The sequence below is a fragment of the Alligator sinensis genome, unplaced genomic scaffold (assembly GCF_000455745.1).
Source record: "Alligator sinensis unplaced genomic scaffold, ASM45574v1 scaffold191_1, whole genome shotgun sequence".
Taxonomy (NCBI): Eukaryota; Metazoa; Chordata; order Crocodylia; family Alligatoridae; genus Alligator; species Alligator sinensis.
This window is the reverse complement of record NW_005842282.1, coordinates 265,323-277,275: the sequence shown is the minus strand read 5'-3', so window position 1 is coordinate 277,275 and position 11,953 is coordinate 265,323. Positions and strand designations below refer to the sequence as shown.

At 40.6% G+C, this 11,953-nt stretch overlaps 1 protein-coding gene across 1 annotated transcript in view; it reads right to left on the bottom strand.

Annotated features, from left to right (window-relative positions):
• The window catches only part of SDC2 (syndecan 2), a 58,578-nt gene that overhangs the window by 21,822 nt on the left and 24,803 nt on the right, over window positions 1-11,953 (bottom strand). The window contains exon 2 of the mRNA XM_006028001.1: window positions 5,283-5,394. Coding sequence (XP_006028063.1) covers window positions 5,283-5,394 — 112 coding nt within the window. The remainder of the gene's footprint in view (window positions 1-5,282; window positions 5,395-11,953) is intronic.

The following is an 11,953-nucleotide window of genomic DNA, read 5'->3' as shown; positions in this document are numbered from 1 at the left end:
TTTCCCTTGGTCTCTTGTCTATCTGTCTCCATAGTGAAGTGAGTTTGCTCAAAATGACCGATGCCTTGTTTTACACATCACTGTGGTACTGGGGACAATTCAGTGCCCGAGTCTCACTGGTACTGACATTAATATCACATTTCTTCAGATTGGCCATTAAGGTGTTCTTACATTTCTTATTTTGCCCACTTCTAAAGCAGCAGCCATGGCAAGCTGGAAGTATAGGATGAGGGCAGATTTGATTTAAATCAAATAGATTTAAGTCATGATTTAAAAATCACTGATCAGGAAACCTTGATCACTGTTTTCTACAAAAAGTGCATTCTTGTTGTTTGATATAACCTTCATTAAAATATTGACAGGGTGAAACAGGATATCTTTCACAGCCTGGCAAACCTGCTGCCATGACAGGTTTCCCCTTGTACCATACCATTCCCTCACTAGATCTTAAAATTAATACAGAGGCTATACTTAGAAACGTCTTTCTCAAGACTTCTGGAATAGTCTGCTCAAAATGTTTCTCTTTTGTTTCTACCCCTCCTTGCATTTATCTCCAAACTCCTCGCATTTATCTCCAAACTCCTCCTCTTTGCCCAGATCTACTCCACCCCCAACAATCCTCTATTCATAGTTTCTTAGTTGGTAGGGTCGGAAGGGTCCTGAGCAGTTCATCAAGTCCAACCCCCTGCCATGGCAGGAAAGAGTACTGGGGTCAAACGACCCTGGCAAGATGTTCATCCAGTATTCATTTAACATCTTGAAAGTTTGCACTTTTAGAGAGAAGTAAGGGCTTGACTCTCTGTACACAAACTTGCAGAAAGACAGGGCTCAAGATAGGTAATCAGGTCGGTTATCTCTCATCTCCATATACTGCTAACAAGGATGTTATCTCTGTTATCTCAATCCACAGTTGAAAACTGAAACTAAGCATCACAGAGATGCTTAATGGGATCTTCTAGATTGAGCACCGAGTTCCATTGGGTTGACTGGTTTTCTTTAATCTTTACTAACCTATAGAGAAGCCTCTGGAAATCCTGTAAGATTGGGTCCTTAATATAGTCCATGGCCTGTATAAAACTTTTCTAAAAAGGTTACATGAATATATTGCCTCCAATAGTATATAATTAGAAATTATAATCCCTATTCCATGATGATATCTTTGAGCTCTAATATTTCTTAAATTAAAACCATCTTTACATAGGTTGTTTTTTTTTTTTTAAAGCATCTTAAAAATAAACAAAAATCTGATTCAATCAAAAAATGAAGATCCTTATCCTCATTCCCCTCAACTGACTCCCTTTGTCAAAGAGATTTTCCCCAAATCTGAACATGGTTTCAGGCCACTCGGAGGTATGGTAGACATGATCTTCTTTGCTAGACAGCGGCAGAAGCGCTGCAAGCAACACTGAGATCTCTACATGGCCTTCATTGACCTGACTAAGGCCGGTCCAGAGAGGTGATACTCCCCTTCAATGCGACACTGGTCAGGCCGCAGTTGGAGTACTGCATCTGCTACTGGGCACCGCACTTCAAAAGGGATGTGGCCAGCCTGGAAAGGGTTCAGAGGAGGGCCACCCGCTTGGTGAGAAGGCAGCAGGACAGGCCCTACAAGGAGAGACTGAGGGACCTGAACCTGTTCAGCCTCAGCAAGAGGAGGCTGAGGGGGGACCTAGTTGCTGCCTACAAGCTCATCAGGGGAGATCAACAGCAAATAGGCAGAGCCCTTTTCTCCCCAGCACCACCTGGGGTGACAAAGAACAATGGTAATAAGCTGATGGAGAACAGGTTTAGGTTAGAGATCAGAAGGCAATATTTTACACTTAGGGTGGCTAAAATCTGGAACCAACTTCCCAGGGAAGTGGTCCTCGCCCCTACCTTGGGCAAATTCAAGAGGAGGTTGGATGATCACCTGTCTGGGGTCTTGTGAACCCAGCATTCATTCCTGCCCGTGGCAGGGGGTCAGGCTAGATGATCCGTTCAGGCCCCTCCTGACCCTAGCTACTATGAAACTATGATCTTCCCAGCTATGGACAGAAGCGTAATGCCACAGTAATTGCCAAAATCCAATCCATCTCCTTTCTTGTATATGGTTACAATTCTGGCATGCAAAGTCACTGGGAATCTGTGTCCAGATTTTCAGGAGAAGGACACATAGTGAGAGAGCATTTTTCCACCATGCTTATACATTTCAGCAGATGTTCTGTTATAGGCCACGTGCTTTGTTGTTCTTCATCTGCTCAATGATTTTCAAGGCCTCTTGATAGGTTGGTGAATCTGCAAGGTAGTCCTTAATGGGATGTTGCAGTATAGCTTCAATGGCCAAACAGGCCGAAATAAGCTCCTTAGTTTGTAACTGATTTATACACAAAAATCCACTAACAAATTAATTGTAGATGGTTAGCTCAAACAAAAATCTACATTTCCTTTTTGTATTCAATAACTTGCATTTGTAGAACTGGAGCAAAAAGAAGTAGCTGATGTTAATATTGGTATGTGTGTTCACACATGTCAAAGCATATGCTGAACAAAATTAAATGTATAAATAATTTGCTTTTTCTAACAAACGAGAAGTACAAACACCAAAGAAATGAGCTGTGAACACTTCAAGTCAATACAGCCCAAGCTTGGATGTCTTCTGGTAGCACTGCAAGACTTTTTTTTGTTTGGGAAGGTCTTCAAGTAGACAAAGTTAAGCTTGGGGGAACTACCTAAGAAGTTTGTTCTATTACATATTATTTTATTTTAATAACTTATTTGTCTCTACAGTTTATCTGCTTTCTACTGTAAGAAATCCTGGGTCTCTTTTGGGAAGGGCAGAATATAAATCTAATAAATAAATTCAGCAGGTTATTGTAGTACTACACTCACTGGCACATGTTCAGTAGCAAGTAGGCATTAAAAAAAATTAGGTCTCCTTACAGTTGAGCTTGGCTTATGTACAAGTGTAAACACATCCAATCACTGGTTGGGCCCTGCCATGTTAGAATCAAGCAGTGGGGAAATATACTACTGTATAATCTCAGGAAGAGACAGAAGGCAAGAATCAAGAGATTTGGTCCCAACCTCAAGTCAAAGTTTAATGCAGATCTAGCAACATTAGGGGTGTATCCAGACAAGTGGGAATGCTTGTTTCCCCGGGGACAAGTAGCAGCAGCATACCTTGTGCTGCTGCTACTTGTGCCCAGGGAACATCTGTGCCATGCACACTGGTGCACTGAAGGTTACCCTAGGTGGGGTAAGGGAGGCTGAAGGCAGCTACTCTGCTGGCCTCAGCAGCCTTACCTGGGGCCTGGGGTCCTTGGGGAGCTGCAGCCACAGCACTCCTGCAGCAGGGAGCCTGGCCAGTGGCTAGGACATGGCTCTGGCCAGCCAGGCTCCTCCAGTTTTGGGCAGCACATGCTGCTGCCATGTGCACTGCCCTGCTTTTTTCTGGTCCCTTCCCCATGCACTGCAAGGTAGCAGTATGGGGAACACCTGAATGCGCGGTGCGTGGTGCTGCAGACAGGTCTGCGGCACCACATACCACACATCCGTGCTTGTCTGGACATGACCTAGGAGTTCAACTGAATCAGAAATATAACATGTAGGTTTGTTTTAGTCTGAAACCAAGACTCTTTGCCACCTCATCATCTCTTCCTACCCTACCCCCTCAAAAGTCCTGAACCATATCTCAGCTACAGCTTTAGACAAAGTCCCTTGAACAGTGAAGGAATTGTTCTGAGCCACTGCTTGTTAAGTCTGAGTTCTGTCTATAAAGCTGCAACTAGGAAGAAAACTCACTATGGGATCCATATACCTTACTCTACTAAATGATCCAAATAAAATGGGTCCCCAATACAGATATCTAGGGTATTGTCAAGTGACACAATTCCCACTTGGATAATTGTTCCTTTCCTCATCACTCAATTCATAAAGCTGACACCTACCCAGCTTACAATCTAATGATGCATCACTGCAGACAGGTCACATTAAATATCACTAGGTTTATTTTCTTTTATCTGTAAATTGATGTGACTACATCAAAGTAAGTTATCAGTTCTATCCAACAAAACCTAGATTCTACAGAAGAGATTAAATGTATATTTAAGAGTATTTATTTGAATGAGCATCTACAAAAAAATACCCCAAACAAACCCTCCAAAATAAATGAAACCTCAGAACTTTCATAAAGATATTACTAACATTAGAATTCAAATTTACTGTGGGAAAAGAAAGCCTGTCCAAAAACCTATTTCCAAACTCCAGACAGCACTGCCAGAACTGGAGAGACAAATACAGGGAACTGAGGCCACATAAAGGCATTCTACCATTCTCCCAGTAGAAACTATGAGCATACAAGTGTTCATTCAATTTTTCTGAGGGGAAACATGCCACTTCCAGGAGAAAGATCTTCCAGGTGTCAATTTGGAAGATCTCCCTTGCAAGACAAAATCTCTCTCCTTCCCTTCAGGGAGGGGAGTGAAGCAGCAGAGCCATGTTCCCTGTTCTTGTGCAGCCTGGAGACTGTCTGATCAGGGGAATGGGTGCAGGTGAGAGGGTAGGAGTGGGGAATATTACTCTGCTGCTCCGGTCCCCTGGACCAGGCCAGAAGGGGACTGAAACAGCAATTCAAAGCCCCCTACCCACTCCCCCAACTGGGGTCCTTGAGTTGAGATGTGGGTGAGGGACTTTGTCACACTGCTCCCTGCCTCCTTCTCCAGCCAGGCACTGCTTGGCTTGAGGAACAGGTTGGAGGCTTTAGTTTGCTGTACCCATCTCCTCCAGAGCAGTGCAGAGGAGAGGGGAAAAGCCACCATTGGTCCCTGCCTCTACCCCAAACTGGGCATTGCCCCCAGTTTGGGCAAGGCATGAGGAGTTTTTCCCCACTGCTCCACTCCCCCTGTGTAACAGGAGGACTAGAGCATCCACTGCTCCTCCTGCCTTCTCCAGACTGAAATTAAGCTGGTCTGGTGAAGGTGCAGAGAGCAGGGGAGAGGAACCAGCTGCAGGCAGAATCCCCATAGAATTCCTCTCCCAGAAAGATTTCCACAAGTGGAATTTTCTCATAAATTTCCACCTGTTGAAATGAACATCTGCTCATGTTCTGAGTAGGGAAGTAAAAGCATGAGATCAAAACATAAGGACAAGATCTGGAAAGATACAGAGGACTCCACATATACAGAGCCAAATGCCTGAGACTTCCACTGAAGCACTGTTTTCTAGTACAAGGCCTTATTCTTGTACATATGGAATAATACTAAATATCTTTCTCCATATTTTTATTAACTGATAAAATGCCTTACCTGAGCCTGACCCAGAAGAATAATCATCATCATCAATAGGATAGACTCCCGAGGCTTCTTCAACAGAGCTGTTGTCAAGGTATAGGTCTTTATCAGAGGCCAACTCTGCTTTCTAGAAAATAAATAATGAACCATGAAAAAGGAAGCTATTGGTATAATCCAAAGTCTTGTTTAATTTTATTCCCTCTTCAAAAGCTGACACTGGTATACCAAGCACTGCTTATGGTTAGTTTGTAGAGCACACTTCTCTAAGATGCTCTAGACTTTTACAAAAGCCTGCAAAACATTTACAATACCCAAATCACTATAACTTAAAAAAATAACCAAAACCCTGTCCAATCTGCAAAAACTTATCAACTCACCCCTCAACCTTATTAAAAGCCTGAAAGAACAAATAGGATTTGCAACACACTTTGCAGGATGACAAGGGTTTTCTGAACCAAGGAAGAAGCAAATTCCAGAATTGGAAATCCCTTCCATCAGATACTAGATATACTGTCAAGTCAGTCTCAATTGCAAAGAAACAACAGAATGAAACAAGAGATCATCACTTGGATACACTGAACAATAATAAAAATAAAATTGAAAAGAAAAAGTTTTACAAATTAAAATCACACAGACAAATTAGTATGACAGTGTTATTGTGGCCAGACATGAAAGTGTGCCTACTGAATTATGCCATGGAACAGCACAAATGTCTCCTGAAGCACAATGTCCCAAAGGTTGGTTTTGTCTGAAGAGACCAAAAAGGCACTTCTCTCGAGTTCCATGTTCTATTCCAAGTCTACATAAACTGTTTTCCCCTTCCTCCCAAACTGATCATCCAGGTGAAATGTATTTATTGACAGAACAAAATACTAGCAACTAGCTTTAGGTTGACTGTAAACTTCACAGTTATTTTTATTGTCCTTGCCCAAAGCAACTTGAGCTCCCTCTGATCATTGAGAAGATGTCTGCCATTGCTACCACTTTCATTTCTGTTAAGATATTAAGCATGGGCGACTAGTGCCTCCCAAGTCCCAGTGGGGGGAGGCACTTCCCCACCCCCCACAGCAGCCAGTCAGTGACCAGGGGGGGACGGACGACACCATGGCAGATCACGCTGTTGGCACTTCCACTCTCACCTGTCCCCCCTGCCTGTTCCCTAAGCGGGGAACGCTGGCTGTCAGGGAATGCACCAGCACTCTCAGGGGGTGCACATGCAACCCCATGCACCCTCTGTGTGTCACTACTGATATTAAGTCACAGAGTTGGCCTATAAACTGGCTGTCATTCACTATTTGCATACATGCACACTAGATATTATTGAAACACAAACCACTTAGCTTGATGGTTTGCTCTGTAGAAGCAGACATGCAAACTCTTTGAACAGAGGTCTGCAATCACAGACCATATTCATACACTTAGCTCTACCTGGCATTAATTACATAACTCTAGTGCAACTTTTTGTTTAACTTCATGGTGCTATGAGTATACACTACATAGTATGCTGATAGCTGCAGAAAGCTTAAGTCAATGTGAGCACTACGTTTTTATCCCAATTTTCTCATGCATCATGCAATACTTCTTTCTATTATATTGCCAACTTCACTGCTTGCCATAAATTGATCCAATCTGAATACTGTTAAGATAATGCACTAAGGTAGTGCTCATCCTACCACCACTAATACTTAAGTTCCTTTGCTACTAGATGGCTTAAAGACAAAAACACCAACCGTGCCACCCTACAAAATAAATTCTGTACATTTGAGTTGTGAATATACACAACTGGCTCAGACTGTTCTTGTGTAACAAAGAGATCTCAGTCACATGAAGACAAAAATATCCTATTGATCAGATTGTGAGAGGAATAAATTCATTTTTAACTTTCAGCAGTGCTGTGGCATGAAGTACAAGATCTCTCAACACAGTACAACAAGTAACAACATTCAACTGTGTGAGATGCACAGCCATGAATGAGGTAATGTGAAGCAGCCAGCTCTAATGCACTCCACATCATCATGGGGAAAAAACAGCCAGCCTGTCCTGTCTTCCTGTCAGGGACAGCTTAATTGATAACTTGGTTATCCACAGAAAGAAACCAAAAAAGTGCATGAAACCCATCCCTCAGTCTTAAGAGAAAAATAAAAACATATACTGCCAGAAAAGTGTTAGCTGTTACTTCAAACACTGCTCTAAAGGGGAGGAAAAAAGTGTAAACATTAAGTACAATTATCTTTAATTATATTTAAAATATATTTCAAAATGTGTCTGTTGAAATTTCATCACCTGGCAAATATGGCCCATAGAAATATGCTTATTCTCAAAACAGAAAACACTGGATTTGAGCACAGCACTCAAGAGTGAGAAGAGATTTGGAAAAAATAAGGAACAAACCAAACTTTTGCCAAAAATGTTAATATTAGGAGGAAAAATTGGGGGGGGGGGGGGGGCTAAATAAATGTTGAATGTGGAGGAAAAAAAGGGGGGGGGGGGGGGGTCTAAATTAATTCAGTTCCTGATTTTGGCTGAAATCAAAATCCAAACTAGTTGAACTCTGCAGGAAAGGTTGTTTGTTGCTGTTTCTCGCATCGCCAGAAGTAAAAGATACTGTAAGTCTAACAAGAAAAGTTATTCTTTTGAAAATTCCTTCTTGGTTTTTTTTTCAAACGGTAAAGATTCAAATGCCAGTTTTTGTAATGCATTCAAATAGTTGAGTGCCTTGCCAAAACAAATATGTATCTTGACTGTCTTTCCCACCAAACCTTCTAACTACCATAATGCTTCCTAGCTTCTGAGTTATACAATTTTGTCTACCAAAGGTCTGAAGACCAATACAGCTAAAAACGAAAGTTGGTCCAATGAAAGATATTACTCTAAGAAATCCTTCTCTCTCATATAATCTCTGGACCATCACAACTACAGCATCATTCTTACACTAACATGGTATCTGAAAGTACTAAAGAGAGAAGGTGGTTTGGAAACAAGGTGGTGTGGAACATCAATTTTGACTCCCACTGTATTTTATTCCTCTCATGCCAAGAACACTGTCTAAAGTATATTATTAGTACTTAATACCTTAATATTTAGTATTTGTGGATTAGATTATACACCACAACAAGAAACATTTCTTAAATATTGATCCTATATCAGCAAAGTCAAAGAAAAACTTGATGTTTGTAACAGTACTGTGTGAAAGATCTAGTGTTCAAGTGAATCCCAAGGACATTTAAGTTGGTTACCAAATCCTATCTAACAAATGGGTCTACAACTTCTTTGAAATGGGAAGTGAGGGTGGGGAAGTATAAGAGAGAAAGAGAAAGAAACTTGTTTCAGCCATTGCTTACTATTCAAACAATTCTTTTATTATAGACCTGGCATTTGGGGACAAGATCACAAGATCACCAAGATCACAAGCCAAGAGAAGATAGCACCTTGGAAAAGAAAGTTTATTGTATTTAGGTAACTACAGATACAAATGAATTATAGTTTCCAAAACTGGACTAGCTCTTTGTGAAAAATGGCCTAGATCAAACTATAAAATTTGTTTACCACAGCAAATTGATTTACGTAGTTGTATATACTTACACATTTTATTCATGATTAGAATAAAAATCACTTTGCTAAACATTTTCAGTAAATTCATTTAGAAGTGTGGAGCCACGAAATACAATTAGTGAAATTATAACCAATTCATAAAAGGTAAATTACTTTTTCCAGCAGCAGATGCGCCTCCAATGTTTCTTGTGATCCAACGGAATATCAAACATAGAAGCAGCAGTCTCACAATTTCATGTAAAGATGCCCTTTGTCTGGAAATTTGGATGGATATATTGGTAGTCCTTTAAAAAAAGTTTGGCCTTATTTCTAACTATATCTCTGTTTAATATTAGAACCAATGGGCCTCATGAAGTACAAAATTAATGGTATTATTTTCAGATATATTAAAACAGCAGAGGTTCCAGGCAAGGACGTCTTGTCAGCCCTTTCATCTAGCCCTGAAGCAAAAAAAAGCTCATTACCTCCTGACAGAGATTGCATTTCCATCCATCAATTATTATCCCACTTACGTTTTTATTCCAAGAATATAATACTGCAAAATCCTGTGACCTAAATATTTCACATGCTACAAGCCAATGATCATTGGCTTCATGGTTATTGAATAAATATAAACTTATTGGGTGTACTGTAGATTAGCACCCATTAAGTGCTAGATAAAGGGTATTTACATCTCAAATGCATGCTGAATTTGTAAATCTGAAATCTATTAATTCGTTACAAATCATAAAAAAATATATAATTATTTTACTGAAAACAAATCATGTAAAATTTGTAATAAAAACCTCCCCATTGTCAGTGACACAAAGGAAAAAGGCAAAAGCAGATTTTTATCGATCACTGTTCCTCTTATAGAATCAGCATTTACCCAAATTAGGGTTCTGACAATTTAGTCTGAAACAGCGGGCGGTGGGGGGGTGGAGGGAAGGGGTCCTGGCCCCAGCCTGGAGGAGGGGGGGGGGGGGGGGGGGGTGGGAAGTCACTTCTGACTTGTACAAATAATCACCCTCACTTCTAAAGCAATGTTGTTGCAGGCAGTTTTCCCAATTCTCAAAAACAGGCAAAGGCTCCATTTGATCACTAGTGTCTTATACTAATAGATTTTCTTGGCTACACCCAAACAGCATGAACTTCTTTGGAATGGGTGTGGGAAAAGCAAAGGAAGGATGGGATGGAATTAATGCTGTGTAGCGTACATTGAAAGTTCCTTTGGACTTTGACTGGGGTGGCAATGAGTAATCATGACAGATAGAGGAAAACATTTTTATTACTTACAGATGCACTCAAATTTCCATTTTCTTCCTTTTTTGGTATATGTATGGGATACAGAACTTGAAGTTTCTGACCATGTTATTAATGATATAGTGCCTCTCCTTTTCCCACACTGAACTCCTTTATATACTTTTAGAATGCATACGGCTAGGATTAAAAATAGATTTAATGTTATGTTACATGAATCTCTACGCGAGTAAACTTGATTAAAATGCAGGTATGTAATTTGAATGTTTATCATAACAGTTTAACTATGTATAACTCAAAGAATAACAAGGATAACAAACCTTAGGCCATCTAGGTCTGTCCTGTCCTGTTGTACATGTGTGTGCATAACAATTGGGTTTTTTAAAAATTATTAAAATTCATTTAACTTTATTTTCTTGTACTTGGGGAAAAAACTCCACTTGCATACTTTATTTACTTAACTTTTCCCCTTAAAATTAACTGTTGAAAATTGGGGTGTATATCTCATGAAGGAAGCTGATTCTGAACAGTTTGGTTAAAAGGGGAAAAGTCTGTGTTTCTTCATTCTGCCTTCCCAAAACCAAGTATGTGTCTTATGTGGGGGCATGTGGTACGCAGATAAATAGGGTATTGGAGGGCCCACGACAGTAGAACTTCCAGAAGGGCTGAAAAGGTCCTGGCAACAAGATATTGTGGACAAGCAAACTAATTTCCTTCTGAGGTTGAAGAGAAGAATCGGAGGCATGACCAAAGTGTAGCAAGCCTAAAACTTCATTAAAAAAATATTGCTGACCTCAGAGTTTGTGTGTGACTTGTTAACCCTCTGCCCAATTTCCAGACGCACCCTCCATGTGACAGAGAAATCAGTTCCATGGCCAGACTATCAATCAAACCCTTTAAGAGTTCACTCCTCTTTTGAACCACGATTTTAACAAGTGATCATAGGGAACAGAATTATTCCCCACCCCTTTTCTGCTATATTTGTCAGGGTGTTTTAAAGCCTTCCCAGAGGCACTGGGTGTTGGCTACAGCCAAGGCTGGAGCCCTTGACTGTGGTGTGCTAGGATTTAAACTCAGAGGTTCCTGGCTAGAGGGTCTTTTCCCTCTGTTCAGGGTCAGACTAATCACCATATCTGAGATCAATAAGAATTTTACCCCATAGTCAGATTGGTATGGACTGTGGGGGATTTTGCATTCTTCAGTAGCATGGGGTGTGGCCCTCTACCCAGAACCTCTTGAGAGTATATTCACAATATTTTATACAAGCAGGATATTGGCTGCTTTGATTCCCCTGCTTCACCAGTGGCAGGTTAGGGTGATAAGGTCTATGTTGTGTTAGGATTGACAGTAGACTTAAGTTGAGTTTAGATACTGATCTATGTGGGATGGTTTAGATAGGGATGATCCTGACTCAGGAAAGGGGTGACTAAATGACCTCTGGAGGTCCTTTCCAGACCTGCTTCTCTAGGATAAGATTAGATTTCTGTCTGGAAAAAAAAGCATTTCCCAAGAGAGACATTCAATCTAAAGAGGCTGCTCCCTGACTTTGTACTGCCCTGAATTTCCCATGAGAGGCTTCTGCTGGCTCTAGAACAACAAGCTGACCTTGCATTTTAGAGGAACTTCCCTGAATGACTTGCATGGCTCAGTCCATACCCAATGATTAGCTGCAAGCAACATTTACTCAAGGGAAGGCAGAAAAAAGCTTTGCTTACAAGTCTTAGTTATGTGAAGAATGGTACTTTGATATAAATACATGATTTTGAACCATGAATATGCATTATAAAGTGCTCTTCTTAAAAATAAGATTTTATTTTGATTACAGCAGTCTTTATTTCTTGGACCATTGGTAGGAAAGATAATTGAAAAGGGAATGATCCTCACAGGTCAATCAT